At 39.1% G+C, this 19,383-nt stretch overlaps 1 protein-coding gene and 1 long non-coding RNA gene across 2 annotated transcripts in view; one reads left to right on the top strand and one right to left on the bottom strand.

The window, feature by feature from the left end:
- The first annotated feature begins 483 nt into the window (after nt 1–483).
- cth (cystathionase (cystathionine gamma-lyase)) lies at nt 484–12,580 on the top strand. Its single transcript, XM_056378711.1, has 12 exons — nt 484–739; nt 3,073–3,154; nt 3,354–3,449; nt 3,652–3,761; nt 4,093–4,227; nt 4,366–4,423; nt 4,722–4,799; nt 5,234–5,386; nt 6,885–7,006; nt 7,521–7,573; nt 7,864–8,002; nt 11,358–12,580. The coding sequence occupies exons 1-12, from the start codon at nt 554–556 to the stop codon at nt 11,373–11,375; spliced, it is 1,230 nt and encodes a 409-aa protein (XP_056234686.1). The 5' UTR covers nt 484–553; the 3' UTR covers nt 11,376–12,580.
- Nucleotides 11,529–19,383, bottom strand: part of LOC130170971 (uncharacterized) — a 41,044-nt gene continuing 33,189 nt past the window's right edge. Inside the window, exon 2 of the long non-coding RNA XR_008828060.1 lies at nt 11,529–18,847. This is a non-coding gene — a long non-coding RNA (uncharacterized LOC130170971). The remainder of the gene's footprint in view (nt 18,848–19,383) is intronic.

Here is a 19,383-nt window from a genome sequence, read left to right as displayed (position 1 = left end):
GAAATTATTGGTTGATTGAATTGATTGAAAATTAATTAACATGTCAACATTTTTGAAAATTTGTTTGCCCCAGTTTTCTATGATAGCAAAACTTAACATTCTGGAATTTTGACGAAAAGAGACGAATTTCATATGTCTGCTTGGCTTTCATGGAATAATGGTGTATTTTTAAACTATACAAGGCTGTTCTTAATGAAAATCTAACTGTTAAACTCAGTGGGATTAACTTGGAGAAGTAAATCTGTAAAATGAGACAGACGAGTTAAAAAGTGAGCCCTCCCTTGCTCAAACAGCAGGAAATGTTGCATCAGTATAAGCACACACGCAACACACTCACAAACCAGCGCACACACAAAGAGCGCAAACAACGTGCTGCGTCACATGGCTTCTACGCCCCTGCTGAACCGCCAATCAGCGCCTGCCGCTTCTTGTTGATGAGCGTTGATTGGTTGAGAGGGACAAGCGCAGCGCACGGCTCTGTTAAATGGTTTCCCCGTTTACCATATAGCGGTAATGCATACTCATCCCGGGTTCACTGCCGTTCACGTTTGCCATGGATCCAAAGCACAGTCAAGACGAACAGAGCGACGTGTTCGCCGGTTTCCGCACGGCTTTTAAATCGTTCGCCACAGAGGCTATTCATGTTGGTCAGGAGCCGGAGCAATGGAAATCGATGGCTGTGGTGCCGCCGATTTCCCTTTCTACCACGTTCAAGCAGCAGGAACCAGGAAACCACGCCGTAAGTAGCTCGATATGACTTGGTTATTTAAGATGTAACGTGGAGAGAGAGGGAGGGGGGTTTCCGGTCTTTTCATTTTGTTTTAAAAATAATTGAATAACCTAGTCGGTAAAGCTAAATATAAGCCCCCATCGATACGTATGAATTACTTCTTTTCGCTTAATCAATAATCAAACCAATTATGCCTACCAGAGGATATACTGTACGGATTGGTCGGTGGTGATTAATTAACATATATTACATTATATCATTAATATGAATACATCAGTACCTAAGTAGCATAATGTTATAACCGCTCCAGGTTTCAACTACTTTATTTACACTTTAGTACTTTAGCAAACATGGGGGCTAACTACAAAAATCCACAAGATAAATGAATCTAAGCGGTTGTGAGATAATCAAAGTGAAATGGAGAAAAAACAAAGCTCTGCTACACATATCAGTATCCTTCTTTTATCAAAGATTCGTGAAATAGTAGCTAGTGTCACCTCTGTGAGCCTCAAGCTGTGGAAGTGAAATCGCGTGAAAAGTTAAGAGGGGAAATGTCTGTAGTGGAAACAGTGAGAAACTCTAGACATCTGCAACATGAGGACGGGGTGTACACTGCTTTCTTCTAAACACACTGAAATGCTTGCTCCAATTTCAAAACCCTATATGTCCCCTTTAGAGCTAACTTTAATAACTGGTATTTCCATGGCCACCAAAAGTAGATCCACTGACAAGACCCTGGTGTACTGGTATAGACCCTGGTGATATTCTATACCTTTAGGGCAGGCTAAGTCTGTACTGTACTATCAGTAGAGCAATGACCTGTATTTTAATTGCATAGATTAGTATTGGGTATAACTAAGAAAAAAATGTGTGAAATAATGGAGTGTATTTATACATTTATAGGTATGTAATAAACAAAGAATCCTTTTTATATACCCTGTGTTGGTCACTGAGTACATGTGTCAGCACATCTATTACAAGTTAAATTACCTGTTAAACCACCACCACAATGAGTGCTGAGTGAGTAATTATGATGAGTAATCCTTAACTACCCCTATGACAGGTTAATATATTTCGAGAGTGATAGTGGAACTTTTTTTTTCTCTTGGCATGGAAATGACCCTGAGGCCGTGTCTGGGAATCCAGCCTGTGCGGGATAAATATCCATTTTTTCCACCTCACTATCATATCCTCTCTGCAGTTCAGATAGTACAGTGGGCATCTTTGCTGCAGGCAAGGATAACTTGTCCACCTGCCATTTGTCTCTGTCAATGATTATATTGTAGGTTACAGATTACAAGTCTGAAACTGCATCCTAGATTAAATTACAAAATTAAAACAAATACCCCAACCCACTGCTTACGCTGATCTCATGACCTCCTCACCTCGTTTTGCAGACCCTGGTATGCTTGGCCCCACTACTCCCACAGTAAAAAAATCTGACTGAGGTCATAGTGACTCACATGGAGTAGAAAGTTTGGAGTGCCTGTTTTATCTTTCAGAACAAGTGTTGCTTTTTGTTCAGATGTTCAGTATAAAAGTTAACTTGTCAAACTACAACAGTAACATTAAGCTTATCTGCTATATGCTTTACAGCTACATGTTTACAGGTGGCTTTGTTCACTGGGAGACACACTACAAAAACCCTGTGTTCAAGGCCATTCAAGCTCCATTTATTGCCATCTGCCACAGCCTCCAGTCTTTGTGTCATTTGTCCAAACACGTCTTGTTTTACTGATAATGTGTGTGGGATAGTGTGGAGCAGAGGAGCCCGCTCCCTTTTTCCTGCAAAAATGTAGCAAGCCCAGTAATGAACATCCTTTAGTCTTCCATTTTGTTTAAACTATGAATCTTCCTCTATATATTTCTCATGTTTACTGCAAAAAAATGTATATACATCCTTGTAGTCAACACAAATTCGTATTTTGAGATATATTTGCTACAGTCATTAAACCAGAAGAACTTCTTTTAGTTTTCTCTTATCAACACGCACACATAACAACTCACTTTATTCAGCAGTGAAGAGGTAATTACTGAGTGAGGTAAGTTGTCACAGTTTGCACACATATTTTTGTGGTTGTAGCAAGCCAATACAGGTGAGGATGTGATGTTTTTAAACCCTGCTGCCTGCTACACAGCTCTGGTATTTAACAGTGATAAAGAAGTCATGATGCATTAAGTCATTTTAGTTACTCTGAACCTAAAATTTATTGATACACACTTGCATTTGGGCAACCCATCTATGAAAAGACTGCTACCTCTTGTTTGAATACACTGTATAATTAAAAATGTTGTTTTTGGTGACTGAAATGTTCTAATAATGTTTTTGGTTTTTTATGTAGGGGTTTGAATACAGTCGGAGTGGAAATCCTACAAGAAACTGTCTTGAGAAGGCTGTGGCAGCTCTGGATGGGGCAAAGTACTGTAAGTGAGACTGTCCATGGTATATTCCACAGACAGGAAATATTTACCAACATCTGAGCATAAAAAATGATTCATGTTTGCTGCTTCAAAAGTTGATGCAAACTATGCAAACTGCAGCTAAGCATCTCAATGTTAAGTTACAAGATAACATGAAAAGGATTTTTGGTCTTGATGACTTTTGTGCCCCCCCCCCGCGCAGGTCTTGCTCTTGCCTCAGGGCTGGCGGCCACAGTGACCATCACCCACATGCTCAAAGCAGGTGATGGGATCGTCTGCATGGATGACGTGTACGGAGGTGAGGCATTTGTGTAGAACAAAACCTTGCAGCTATGAGTTGTTTCCTTACACCATTTGTGGGTCACCATTTTCATTATACCACACTCACTTTTACAAAATGTTGGTTGGTCTCAAAATAAAACCATGCTATGAGTTGGTTTTAACCGTAAGTGGGTTTATTTTTGGAAGTGTTGACCGAGTTGCACTTTCTCAATCGCAAGGCACAAATCGCTACTTCCAAAGAATTGCTTCTCAAGTTGGTCTGGAGGTGTCTTTTGCTGACTGCACAAAACCAGAGCTGCTTAAGGCTGCACTGAAGGCCAACACTAAAGTAAGTCAAAGAAGTGTTTGTCTACAGCTGTTGTTTTTGTAGTTTGGTCCCTTCCAACATATTTTATAAATGTATTTCATTAGTCTTTAAAGTTGCTCCTTCAATTCCAGTTTTACTAGTATGTTGCATCAATGGGTGTGTCTTTTCTCTTTGGGCAAACTTGTACTGGTCATTGTGAGTCAGCACTTTGTGTGATGACTGTTATTTGTGTTCATGGTAAATGCACCAGCAGCTGAGCTGAGCTGAGCTGTCTCTAAGCTTTTCCCACTGCAGTCACCCTCCTGAACATGTTACTACAGAGAAATGACACCCTCTCTTTGCTTGCTTCTAGCTGGTGTGGATTGAGACGCCTACCAACCCCACGATGAAAGTGGTTGACATCAAAGCCTGTTCTGATTTGGTCCACGAGCACAACAAGGACATAGTGTTGGTCGTGGACAACACCTTCATGTCTGCCTATTTCCAGGTGAGATTGCCAGATGTGCACTTCATGCTCTTTTGATTTTGAAGCAGCTGTCTAATCATTTTCTGCAATCAAATTCCACTTCATGTGGACACAAATTGCTTAATGATTAACTCAGATGTTTATCTTGTGAACCTGTAGCGCCCCTTGGCTTTGGGAGCTGATATTTGCATGTACTCAGCCACCAAATACATGAACGGTAAGTTATATACATTCTTTACTGACATAATATTTTCATTACAATTTGATATCACAATCTAACCCAAAAAGCCAGTAGATTTACAAAGACACAATTGAAAAGAAATTAAAAGATTGGGCTTGATCACCCCCACTATTTTTATCAAACAAGGATAAATAGTAATTTTGGAGAGTCAAGACGATGCAAAAACATGCACCTGATTATAATGCATTTTAGCGGTTCTTCGAAATGTAGCACAATAGTACTGTTGACTTCCCCTAATATCCACCTTTCTTTTATTCTTGACATTATTTTGCAGGTCACAGTGATGTGGTAATGGGTCTGGTTTCAATGAACCGGGACGATCTGCATGAGCGAATGAAGTTTCTGCAAAATGGTGAGTAGAAAAACAACAAATTCAACTACTCTTGCAGTCTGCGTAGTAAAAATACGCGTCTGTTAGGTATGCAACACGTTTTTTAGTTGATTAATGGTTAAAGTTATTTATCAAGCAAGAAGCCAAATATTTGCTGGCCGTTTTATCAGACATATGTGTAATTTATGGACATACAGTAGATCTCAGAAAGGGAACAGTTGTTGAGTCTTAGCTCTGCCACACTCAGTTTTTGGTGGACTGGTTTTTCCAACATGACCCACATTCACTCATTAAACAAGCAAAACATGCTCCTGAGGTCAAAGTTCTGAACCAATTTAAAACCTTTTCAGTAAGAAGTGTGTGTTTATGCCTTTGTTGTTTGCCTGATCTGATTTGGTTTTGGGAGGCTTTGTTCTTAACCTCTTTTTCTTACATGCACCCTTGCCGTGATTCAGCACTGGGTGGTGTACCATCTCCCTTCGACTGCTTCCTGTGTAACCGTGGACTGAAGACGCTACACCTGCGGATGGAACGGCACTTCAAGAATGCAATGGCCGCTGCCAAGTTTCTCGAGGCTGATCCCAGGGTGGAGCGTGTCATCTTCCCAGGTTAATACATGTAATTTAAAACCCATAGTATTCACCACTAGGATTATACAGGCACATATACAGGTGTTGAGAGTTACCTGTTATTACTCATCTTTTTACCTAAGGGAGGCCTCTCTCACTGATTTAGTACATGGTCTAATGTAAAAGAATAATTCGGTATCTTATTATTTGATGTAAACACAAATGAGCAATTTTTACCCACTTTACCTAAAGGTGGACATTTTCTGTAGAAAAGCAATAGAAAACTCTAACTAAGCAAATGTATTCATCAGCACTCTCCCCTCTAACTCACTCTATTATGAACATATCAACAAAAAACATGAAGAAAAGGTTTGAACAGAGTGTGACTGATCTCTTCTTTCATCTTGCTATGCTAGGTTTGTTAGTCATTCACAATTGCTGGATCTCAGATCCCAATTAACCCAAATGCCTTATACTCATTAACCCTTGCATTTTGGGTTGTCATTATCTCCAGCGCCTGCAGTTATTTGAATAGCACTGAAGCAGAGTAGCAAACACTCCAGGTTACTCCAGGTTTTGGAGTAAATGTTCCCATGAACACACTTTCAAAGAAACACCACACGGAGTTCATTTCCTTCCACCTTCATTTCAAATGAACAATAAGTCATTTGAATTAACAGCATTCATACCTACACACGGTCGTTGCAATCAGTGTTGGAAATAATGAACTACATGTAATTAACCTTGTAGTTTAACTACATTTTGCAGTAGCTTGCTGGTAGTTCAGCTACATTTATATGTGCATAGTTAAATGCCAATTTTTGTGTCATAAACTACTGAAACTACACACGTTTGGGTCATAAAAGGAAAGGAATGATTTTTTAATTTTTATTTTCAATCGGCTTTTATTACCCACCTTTAAAAAAAAAAAAAAAAAAAAACAAACAAACAAAAAAAAAACACTTATACCTGCTAATTTTAGTGGAAAATGGTATAACTGAACCCCCTTTGATAAACCCCAACCCCTTTTTCTTTCTTCCTGTGATGCATGCCCATACTTTACTTTTGTGTAGTGCAAGTACAGAAGCCAAGGGCGAGTGTTGCTCAGTGCTCACATAGACACGTCCTCAGGGATAAACCTCCTGAATCAATAATCAACATGGCGACACTTAAGCAGTTCTTGTACACAAAACCAAAGCTGACATTCCAGCCCTTTCCCATGAGTATTGGGTATAATTGAGGTATTTCATTTTTTGGTTTATGTATGACCTGTGAACAAGAAGGCACTTTTTGCAATAAACTTGCACGTGACTTTTTTGTATTATATTTTGTTAAAATTTTGTACTTACTTTGAACTGCTTTTTCTAGGTAGCTTTAGCTAACTCAACTAGATTTGTCACTAGGGGTAGCTTTGCTGTACTTCCAGTGTGAAGTAATTGGTAGCTTGCAAAGCTTTTTCAAGTAGTTTCACTGGTCCTAATTACAGGAATTATCCACTTCACTCACCTGGTTATTCTCGTTTTCCCACTGTTGACAGGGCTGCCCTCTCACCCCCAGTATGAAGTGATGAAGAGACAATGCACCGGGTGCCCGGGGATGATCACATTCTACATTAAGGGGAAACTTGAGCACGCCACCACCTTCCTCAGTAGCCTCAAAGTAATTTGACAGTTACATTTTTATGTAATCTGGATTATTTGGTTTTGTATTTTTTGAGGTTTTTTTTTTTTTTAATTCCCAGAAAGACAGAAGGAAACACCACAACTTTAAGGGCTGCTTAAACAACGTACCTCAGGCCCTCCTGCACACACTTCCTGGCGAAGGCTTTAGACAAATAATAATTAAAATGTGTAACTCATGAAAAGGTTCTGACGATATAGTGACTAAAATAGAACTGAAGTTTACTCAAACAATGTTTTAAGTGATTCCCAAAATCATCATCACAGTGGAACAGCTTTGTTTAATGTAATCATGTCTCAGCATTGATATGTGGTTTTATTGTATTTTACTGTAAATCACAAACACCCATATCATTGCTTTTGGCAAGTATAATCTGTTTCCGTAGTTGGTTACTTATCTTCTAGTAGTGGTATCTACTATGTTTCACATCTTGTACATATTATTTACATCCTGCTCTATTCTTGTTTTCATGTCCTCTGTTTTCTTATTTCAGATGTTTGCCATAGCTGAGAGTCTGGGTGGTTATGAAAGTTTAGCAGAACATCCGTAAGTATGCCAAAATAAATCCTTTTCCTACAGTCTTGTTTTTTGGTGTTTGATAGTACTGAACATTAGAAATGTTTATGTTCTGTACTCTAAGCTGCATTGTAACAAATGGCACCACAAGGGGGCAGCAGAGATCAAGAAGAAATCCCTATCAGACTCTCACAAATTGACTTTAATTGAGGCACTTTATTTCCATTACGAAGTCACTGCTCTAATCTCTATTATAGCAGCAGGATGTTTTTCTGTATTGGTCTCATATATAGGTGTCTCTGTCCTCTATCATAATTTAGGGCGATTATGACCCATGCATCAGTGCCAGAAAAAGAGAGGGATGTGCTGGGGATCAGTGACACACTGATCCGGCTCTCTGTGGGACTAGAGGATGAGGCCGACATCATTGAAGACCTGGAGCAAGCACTTGCTGCTGCTGTGAGTATCAAATATCCGACAAAGGAGAAGTGAAAGGTTCTTCAAACCAATATAGTTATCAAAGTTTGTGGGAGTCTGGAATCATGTTCAGCTCTCTCAGTAAGTTACAACAAACAATGTTTGTCCTCTCCTGTCCACAAAGAAGGCATCAACTGGCATGAGAGAGTTAGGCATATGTCCTCCACACTAATAATTTGTTCAAGAAATGGTCATGTCATATACAAAATAACCTATAGAACTACCACGATGACTCAGATGTGTCTTAGGTCCTATTTTCTGTAACAGTTAACATGAGATCTGGTCTGAACCCTGGATTTTAATAGTATGTTAATGTCTTTTTCCCATAACCTGGTGAGGAAAAAATACCTGCTCTGAGGTGAGACAGGTCAGTCTGTACTTTCTTGTTTACAGCTTCTTTTTTTTTTTTTTTAAAGCATCAGTTTGTGAGACTGTGAGGGTTTAAGTGCGTTACTTGTGTGACTATGATTCAGGTTGGAAACAGAAGTAAGACAGACAGTTTTGGATTGAAAAAGTATGACTTAGTCATGATTTTTCTGAGAACAAAGTACAAAACAGATGTTAGGTAGTCAGTGATTGATAGATGCGAACAGATGCTAAGCCTCTTTTCATCTCTCCTTGTTGCTGAGAAATACAGTACTTTTATTTGCTGTTTTCTCTTAGTTTATTGAGTATGATCACCTTTACTTAATATCAAAGCTAACCAATTTTGCAAATCATGCTGCTACATCGGAGAAATTTTAAATTTGCATTTTGGTTTTGGGACACTTTGGGTCTTTCAAGAACTTTTGGTTGTGTCAGCGTAACTTCTGCTACCAGCTTCCATTTACTTTTGGATAATGGATAATTATCACTGCATACATTCTCTTCATTTTTCACAGGGCAGTATTAATTAGTTGGTTGTGATTTCATGGGTACACATACAGGATTTAATTTTTCTAAACGTGCTGTCATTTTAATGGAAGTTTTTTTTTTTTTGTCTTGACACCACATTTAAAAGGTGTGGTCATCTCACAAAAATGTAATGGTATTTAATGTTCTGTGTACAGTTTCTCTCAGCGCTGTGGAACATGTCACATGAGTCATGAGTCATTTTGAAAACATTAAAGGTGCAATCAAGTTTCCAGGGAACATATTTTGATTTCGCATCCAAGAAACTGTTCCCATTTGGAGTTGAGAACAAGGAAGTAGCTTACTTACTTTCATGAGGAACATTTCCCTGCAGACCTCAAACTATGTGTTTGACCTGTAAAGCCCCAAATAAGGCGTGTCAGTCAAAATGAAGACAAATCAGGCCCGCAGACGACGTGGCAATTATCTTGGGAACATTTAGACAGAGCCAGGCCAGGAAGGGTTGCAGACCAGGATTGAGTTAAGTATGCAGTGGGTTCATGCTGTGCACTTTGGGCTGTGGTGTATCCACACATCTTATAAACCCACTTTCTTTCTGCTGCACGACCAGATCCATCTTTGCAATATGAGGTTTTCGTATCTGTGCTGCAGTCTGGGGCACGCCCCTCTCAGAGCAGTCCACCAGGATTATTCCTGCATTTGCACTGTCTCAGCAAATCTCTGACAGTCTAGATGGTTTATATGTCATCTTCCAAATCCACTCTCCTTTGTTTTAGGCTATAAAAATTATATTAAAGTTAAATATGAAGTTATAGATTCACCCAAACACACTCATATCTCATATCTTCAGTTAAAAATACTTGAAGGTGATTTATAGGCTGCATTTTTTTCCTCAGAATTTTTGCTATGGAAAAAATTCAGAGTATTTCTGGCTTATCAGAAGTACTGCCAAGTTCCCAGAATCCACTTTCAAATTCCTTGCTCAGTTTTAGTTTTTCTCACCTCAGTGTAGTGCTGTGCACCGCTACACCTCAGATCTGGCGTGGCTCGTCCAGACATCTGCATTTTTATCACATCAGCACAGAAGATTTTGATTAAATCTTTGCTCTTCTGTGTCATGGTGGATGGAAGTCAGGACCCACGATGCAGATAAGACACTGAATGGGTGCAGGAAACACAGGTGTTTATTACACAAAAGAAAAGGTAGGAGCGGCTGGAGCGGGGCAGGGGTTGCTGGATCTTGGGAGGGTAGCTTGGCTGCTGGGGCTTGGAAGGGTGGCTGGGTTGCTTGGATTTGGAAGGGTGGCGGCAGAAGCAGGACCTGGAAACAAGGGGGGAAAAACACGGTCAAGAACTCAGTCATAAAACTAGCGAGAGAGCTAATGAACAAGAAACTGACGAATCTCTGAGCCGATATATTTACTATACCACTTGGGGTTAGCTGACAATCTGGCGAAGAGCTGTGGACTGGACCAAGGCTTTATGCAGACTGGAGTGAAGGTGACTTGATTGCAGATTGCTGGCAGGTGGCTTGATTACTGACGGCTGGCAGGTGTGCAGGTCAGCTCCGCCCAGCTCCAGACAGAAAAACACTAAGATCCTGACATTCTGTCCAGTGTAGAAGATCTATGGGTGGGAGTGCCTTTGTATTCTATTATGTGTTAAGAGAGAAAAAAATGCTTAAAACTAATGACACACTGCTAGGATGCAACAACTCATTTAGAATCAATTTTAGCACATGAAGACCAGATTTGTTTGAGATTTAATCACATTAAAACATGTGGTGGATTTGCATGAATCGCCTCTAATTCCCACCTGTTTACTGCATTGCTATCAGCAGAGAATCTGAATTTCCTAAAACCCTCTGTGCCACCTCATGCAACCACATCCTGCATATTGGCCTGCACCTCCTCTTCTCAGGATTCAGATGTCATCTCTGAATCCCACTGCTGCCCATCTGTAGCAAATGGAAATGAAATGGAGACAAATATCTCTAATGACTGTCTGGGAAAAGGCACCCCTGATGGGTGAAGCATTTAATTGGAAGGGATGTCAGGTCAGATTGGGGCAGGCAGTTAAATTTCCGGTCATGTGTCCTCATCCTGGGGTTAGTTTTGAGTCACAAACGAGGCTGCTGGTTAATCATTTGGAACTTGTCTTTATAAGATGTACTCTGCAAAATGTTTGGTGTTTTTTTTATTTTTTTTTATTGACTGGTTTTCTCTGCGGTGCGCCACTTGTTCGTCTTTCAATCGCCTTTTTGGCAGATATTTTGGCATCCCGCCACAACTCATCAAGCACAGAGAGGAGGAATGAGTGTTTGGATTATGCTTCTTTGTCTTTGTTCCAAGAAAATGCATCATCTCAGGAAAATTGTAGCATGTTATTAACTCTAGCCTCATGTCTTATCTGATGCTTCCTGGATGTGGATTGTTCCAGGTATTGATTTCACTGACCAATTTCTGTTCCTGTTTTCTTTTAATAGCATCCAAAGAAGAAATGAAATGTCTTCAGGGCGTCCTCGAGGCTGAGGGTGATTCATTCAAAGTCAGGATGAAGACCGGAGGTACCTGAGGTTTTAAATCATTGCAGATCAACACATGGTACCTCAGTTCAGCGCACAAACGGCACCAGGGAACAAACTGTTCTTAAAAAAAAGAAAATACAAATCATATGATCTCTGAACAATTAACATTACTGAGAATCTTTTTAATGCCTGTTTTACTAGAACATCAGTTGTAATATTATTTATCTTCAGCTGGTTTTGCTTGTTTTCATGTTTGTATGTGTTTCGTTATAACTTGGAAGGCATCAATGTGGTAAAAGTCCTATTCAGTCAAGACTGACACAGTATAAGTTTTTGCAGAAGAAGACCACACACAATAGTTTATTTAATCTTGCTATAAATAATGTGTTTTTCAGGCTGCCTTCTAGTTTTGATGCACAGACCAGCCTCTAAATGGAAAGTTTTATATCTCTGTACTTAATGCATCTGCAACTGTAATCTGTATTAATAATTTGCTATATTTTCTAATTCTAACTGGCCTAGTTTGCTTTGTAAAACATGTAGATGTGCTCTCATTAGTCGAGTTAGCTAAATGCGCTAGATGATCTTAGAGGCTCTCAAGAAGATTTAGATGAATATTATCATCACCATAAAGAACAAAATAATATTTACATAAAAGTGAGTAGAAATGTGTTCAATTTTGTTGCAGAAGCAAAAGCATAAACTGGATGCCAGCTTTGTTTGACTAGAACTTGATATTATGCTTCAAGTGTTTGTATGCCTTGTGAAGAAGAGGAGGGCAACCTTATTCCTCAAGTTTGAGACTAATCAGGATATTTCCCAATAGATGAGGGAGTGTTTCGTACGGACATGCCGTATTTGGAGCAGACCAGCAATGACACAGCTGAAGGGTTTTTATTGTACCAACAGAAAGCTGTTACAGGAGCGTTTCTCAGAACAATGTTTGATGATAAACTTTATGTGTGTTTGAACTCAAGTGAAAGCATTTGGGCCAATGACAAAAGCTAAATTTCTCCCAGGTCAGGTTTCACATGGTTTGTATTTGTGCAAAGAAAATGTTTTACTCAGGCACTCCCTCCTCCTGCTTTTCTTCCCACGTCACATCACTGCTCAAGTATACTCTTCACGATCAGCGTCATTTATGTAACCAACAGATCCATTAAAATTAGTTTGCAGTATAAGTCTGTGCATCTCTCCCTTCTTTTCAACCGCCCCTGGTTGGACAAACACGAATGGTGTAATTGAGAGTTCAGTGTCGGTAACCGTAGCGACTTGACACGTCACATTCAATTTAACCTGGATAGTGGTGGGCTGCACACCGGGGTTTTAGCTGATGGATCAAATGAGCGAGTTACCGCCCTAATGACCAAACCATCAACAACATTTCCATAATGAGACTGAGGTTCACTGGAACTTTAATTTCTTGTTACTTATGACCATGTAATGGATTTTACATCTCTGAGGAGCGTTTGCATCAGCCATTCAAGTTTTGTCTTAACTCTACTAGCAATTTCAACTCGCTAATGTGTTAATTTAGCAACCATCACACTGCCTCACACGACTTTAATGAATCCTGGCATGTCCAGTTAGATTGTATGGATTCTAGAGAAGTGGTGGGTTTAAGTGGAAACAGAGGCTCTGCAATAAAAGTGGAGGTGCTACTGAGGTGTTTGAAATTCAGCTCTCAACACTCCCAGCCTTGACTCATGCCGTGGGACCTCTTCACTGAGTGTGCAGTTAGACTTTACTAGAAAACATCATTCATCATTCAGCTCAGGTTTTTGGTGTTTGTCAGTTCCTTTCAGTCAAGCAAAGGAGTTATTGGAGAGCACATCTCTATCAGATGAGCCTTAAACATGGATAAAAAATGTTTTAAAAATCCCAGCACAACTGAGTGGAAACATGAGTAGTTGTCTAGTGGCAACGTGGTGTCTTTTGTGTTTATTTTACAGATATGAATACAAAGTTAAATTCTCTGCTAAATAATGTGTGCTATCATCATCAGTTTAAACAAAAAATCTGAGGCAAAAGTCAATATAAACTAAAAGTTGCTGTTTTGACTCCCAATGCATGTTTTCAATCTCTTGCGTCATAGTAAAAAAAAAGAAACCACCCACATGCATTCGTTGGAGGCCGTCTGCACTTCATCACATCCGAGGTCAAAGATGACAATCATGCGCACAAATCTGTAGATAAGAATTTTTGAGACCAGAGGGCAACATGTTGTGTCAGCCACTGCTACTTCAAAAACAGCAGCAGGAGGCAACGGTTTGAAATATTGAGGCGAGTTCCCAGAAATCCTGTGAAGTGACACCAACCACAAACAGCACGGTCATGTTTGTCCGTCTGGGTAGTCTGTAAGCACTGTATTACTGAAAGATCAAACAGTGATAAGCCCAGCTCTGGTGTAATCTATTGCTGTTTAGGAGACAGTTAACATTGTGCTTTCAAGTAGATTTGTCAAACTTGTCACAGCTATACCTGAATTTATGGTAACGTAAGTCCCCGTAAAACAAGAAATTGTTTTTTGTACACAAACAAGCATTTAATTAATGAGTTTTTTAGACTGTAGACATAGCCAGAATGACTGTTTCCCCATTTCCAGTCTTTGTGCTAAGCTAACCGGCTTCTGGCTCCAGCATCACATGAAAGAGCGGCACCGATCTTCTCATTCAACTCTCAGTAAAAAAGTGACACAGCATATTCCCCAAAATTTTTAATTAATTTTAACATGAATGTGTAGCATATCAACTAATAGTGATAGGTTGCTCTTGTCTCTTGCAGCCTCGCTTTGAAATTCAGTAAAGATGGGTGCATTTTCATTACATTGCTTTTATTTATTTAAATCAAATAAGCTTGAATTGATATTTTAGTATCTGTCATGATTTCAACATGCAAACAATAATAATAAGAAAATATATACTGCCCAACCCAGTTAGCACCGATTGGTCAGTTAAGGTCATCTAGGTTATCTAGGTAAAAATTTCAATAGCATTTAATTGACTATATTTCACTGTCAAGCAGGTTCTAGTTGCACATTAAAATATAGTAAGTAAAATGCTGTTGAAACAATGGTTAAATGTAACCAAAGAATCTAAATCATCCAGTCTACACTTCCTTGATGACTGATCAAACTCCATTCCCTGATGAAGATCATGTGATATGATCAAAAGCTAAAGAAACTAAAGAACAGCTACTAAACAGAAAATGTGGAGAAATTGTTTTAGTCCAGTTTTAACATCAATGTTTAATTGCTTTATGAAATTAAAATGTGATCTGCTCTCTCAAAAAAAATAATTTTTAGTATTTTGGACCATATCCTCAACCAGAGCAATAAAATTAGTTGCTGCTTTGATGAAGTAAATCTATATCTGATGGAGCAGAGCGTTTTGCCTGATGAGAAAATGAATGATCCCTGAACCCATTAACTCTCACCCACATTAACCAGTTTGTTTGCAGGGAGGAGAGGCCTGAGATTTAAAGAACAGTATAGCGTGTACATAGTGTGCTTACACTGGGTAAATGAGAGAGTAAATAAACCAGTTTCGTGGTTGATTAAACCTCCGCCTGTGTCCTGGACTAGTAAAGAGCCGCAGTGAATAACTGGAGTCATAATCCCCGCACAGATCTGGTTGTATGTTGTGTTGTGTGTACTCAGTGTTACAACAGCCCAAATATGCTGGATGGAGCATATGCTTTAATTTGAGTTTAAATGATGTATTGGCCTTTAATATTAAAGAATACAGAAACAGTAGATTGAATCAGACAACCAAATGAACAAAAGAAAAACGGACTCCAGCGTATAGCTGACCTTCTGAATATTACATTTCATATACAGTGTCATGTCACGTAGCTTTGTCGTAATGAAGGTTCACATTGATGTTCATTTTTATAGCATGTTCGCCACGTCATCAGTGGTTCTGAGCTCTGAATGTCAGCCCTGCAAACTCTCACACTCAGAGACTGTAAACACTGAGCTTAATCTACTACTTGTTTTTTTGTTTTTTGTTTTAAATGAAATTGGACAGAAAAAGGGCCATAATCTTCACAGATTACTCTGAAGTGGTTTAAAGAGGAATTATCTTCTTTGTATTGTATAAAGGGTGACTCGGCTATTCATTTCCTTTTCGAGGGTCGAGGTTTTAAAAGAAAATAAAAAAGTGCAGATCATTACATTTTGCTGAGAGTGTATCTGTTTTTAGGTCTAAAATGTTAAAGGGCCTCGCTGAACTATCGACAGTGTCATGTGAAGAGAACGATAATTACATGTCTGAAGGGTTCACTCATGATTCTTCTCTTAATCACTGCACTGAAAAGGGAAAGAACATAATTAGTGCTGTATTGATTTTGAATAGTGTCAATTATGCTGCTGTTCTGGGAAAAACAGAAACAGCAGCAGTTGTTGATTTTGTAAGTGGTCAGTTATTTCAACTCATTTTTACCCAGGACTGAACTGCAACTGTGATTTGAAAATAGTCATTTTCATAATCATGGCTGATTTTCTGTAATATGACTCGTAGTCGGTGGATTATGTCTGCTGGAACATTACTGCCATTAAATATAATGTTAAGGCCAGAAGGGGAAAACCATTAAAGCACCTGCAGGGCAGAAACTATAAGCAAATGTGAGATGGTCACTGAAAGATTTACTGAATATGTACTATTGGTAGCAGAGGTGCGTTTAACCCTTAGATGAACAGCACACCTAGGGGCTTAAGCAACCTGGGACTATATTACATCCTGTCTAAACAATTCTCAGCATTTAATTTAATTTAATAATTCTAAGCACTCAGCTCCTTGATATCCCTTAAATTAAACCCGACGGACTTGTTTGAGCGTTTCCTTTTTTTCAATGGGATGCTGGATACAAGTTCGACCTCATGGTGCGTTGTTGTCTCACTGTTACTATGAATAAATACAAACACAGTGATGAAGACGTTGGTTTATATTAACTTACTGTCACAGCAGCATGATGCTGCAGCACCTGTGTGAATTCATCTGATACTCAAGAGTTTTGATGACTCTAAATCTGCTGATGAGGAATTTGTTTTTGTGCCATTTATGAATCAGATCATTTAAAAGCAGACCTGGAGCATGAGATGATGATGATGAAGCTAGCTCAGACAACATGAGCTCTGAATGGGACTACGTTCAAGAGTGTCCAACTGGCAGGCCAAATTAGGACTGATTAGCTGACCCCGCTAATCCAAGTATGCACTTTTGTGTAAAACTGGAAAGCTGGAGAAAAAGGAAGAGGCACCACGACTTCCAGAAGCTGAAGTCTGAATCACTTCAGCTGAAAAACTCCTTAAAAAAAGCTGGAGATGCCACATCTGTCCATCTCCACATCCTCACAACAGTGGATTAGTGCACACAGTGCGTACAACCATGTTGCTATGACCAGAAGCAAGTGACTGTGATTAGCAATTACTGTGCTGATTAATTGAGTTTGGTGGGTTTGAAACATAACTGCCTATGATGAGAAATATTAACGAATTTTGAAAAAAATAAAATCTGACATCTATAAATTATAGCAGAAATTTCCTAAACTGTTAATATTAATACATTCTGATAAATTTATGAATAATATGCTTTTAATATATGACTTAATCTCGGTAGAGCACCTTTCTTGTCTGTATGAGAACCAGCTTTTAATTGTTAGCCTCCTTGCTAGAGTAGATATTGATCAGGGCAGCAGCATGGACCGGTGGCTCCGAATCCAAAAGGTCATGAGTGAGGTTGACAGAAGCCAGATCTGCATTCAATAAAACTGTGCTTATGTACGCGCCATTTGGTGGAGACCTCTGTCCATATCAAGCTCAGCATTAATAAATCTTTGGCATGAGCTTCCTGAGTGAATTTGAAGGCCATGCAGCAGAAGTCAACCCATGAGAAGTTGCCTTGTTTCAATTCAAAACTGACATATTTCTTTTCCTTTTTTGCATTACAAAGTCATGCTTAGCAACTATCAGTACCAACAACAAGTATGTTGACACATAAAAGGAATTTATCTCTGGTTTTCAATATACTTACATACAAATGTACAGAGGAATACAAAACACATACAGCTGAACAACAATAACAAGCTTAACTAACTAAAATATATCTAATACATACGAGCTGGGCAACAGACTATACAGGTTCGTTTGATACTATGGAGTAGTACAAGGATTGCAGGAATAAATATTGTATGGATAGTAAGTTATCTATATTCAGGGCTGTTTTATGTGCATGTACTGAGAGCATACATAGAGAATAGTCTGCTTAGATTTACATAGGATAATGAAAGGAGATTATATAGATGCTACTAGGGTTGATTCAGGTCACTGTAATTTAACTGGACCATCCATCAAGCACTTCTAAAAAAAAAAAAAGCCTTACACTATAACTGTAGTACAGTATAGTGAAAATTAGAAGTGTGACCAACCATAAAACCAGATCGTCAAAATTAAAAAGTTGCTTCCATGGGCTCGTGCAATTTAAAAAACATCAGTGTATGTCATGAATATCTGTTACGCTTTGGGAAAATGTCCACATTACAAATCAGAAGCAGTTTATTCAAATGGATTCAGTCCATGAACACAGTGAATAAAAGCCCTACTTGAAGGCGCCGTGCTGTTCTGGACAGACTGTACAATCTCTAAAACACCACGGGAATAAGAAATCACCATACAAAAAAATGAAGAAAATGCACATTTCCACTTAAAAGGCAAATATCTGATAAACTGCACAGCATGGGGCCATAAAAGACTGTGTAAACCAATTTAGAAGAGGTGTAGATCTCGTGTAAGACAAGAGAGATGCATTTTTGTTTTGGTCCTAACTTATTATTGTTGCTGTACATGTGGATACTTTAGTGAGGGTGTACTGTAGTCATATCTGATGTGGAGGCCTTTGCAACTTTCACCACGTCAAGCAAAGGCCAGCACATATACATGTTTTTTTTTTTTTTACTTGGGGCTGAAATCTGTATCAGCACAACATGATATGCTGTTCTCTGCTTGAATGCATGGTGTTAGATGAAGGAGAAAATTGCCTCTTGTTTCTCATTATTACACTCTGTCTGCTGGGTACATAGGATCTATGCATATTTTTAAAAACTCGTCAATACGCAACGTTTGTGCTGCCTCCCCAAGAGAGGACACGGTCCAACAGGAGTCCATCAGATCAGGGAGTGGAGTAAAGTAACTCCTAAGTGAGGAAACAACTTGTCAGTGTTAACATGGAGGAGATGGATGCATCGGCAAGTTGAGCTGGAGGGAATGTTTCCCCTGCTCCTGACCCTGTCGAGGTGAGGTATCATATCAATTATTCACTCTCTGGGGTGTGTTGTGTTGTTGTGACAGCAGACGGAGCAACTTCCTTTCTCCCACACTCTGGATCTGCCTCAATCTGATGTTTCATTTGTTTCCCAGAACTCCTTGTCTTTGCTGTTAGAGATTCATCATCCTATGAGTAAAAAAAAAACATCACACAGTGGACCGCCTCCCTCTCTGTCCCCACAGATGAGACTGACCCTCGCTCCTTCAAACTGTTGTGACTCACAAAGCAAAGCAGCATATTACAGTGAAAACACTAACACAAACATTATGATTAATGCTTTGTTGAACTATATGACAGCTCTAAGTGTCTTTGAAAAGGGACAGTTTGCCAACATGGATGACTGTTTAACATTGTAGATAATTCTTGGAAACAAATGATAATTTAGCTCAAGAAAAATGTATTAAGTTTTGTTTTCATAACACAAGAGGTCTGATATGAAGTACGTCATGAAATTACATGGTGTCGTGTGAGTCACTTGTTATAATGAAACGCCCAAAACACAGCAAATATAATCAATTATAAATGACAGGTGTACTTATGAACTATATTTAGAATATCTCAAATAAGGTTAACTCTTCAAACCTAGACAGAAAGACGGGGAATGAGAAACACCATTCTCTCCCCTCTCACAGCTTCCATCAAGGTGCCTTTGAGCAAGGCAC

Source organism: Seriola aureovittata, chromosome 6 (assembly GCF_021018895.1).
Source record: "Seriola aureovittata isolate HTS-2021-v1 ecotype China chromosome 6, ASM2101889v1, whole genome shotgun sequence".
NCBI classification, from domain to species: domain Eukaryota; kingdom Metazoa; phylum Chordata; class Actinopteri; order Carangiformes; family Carangidae; genus Seriola; species Seriola aureovittata.
This window is presented reverse-complemented; position numbering and strand designations above follow the sequence as displayed.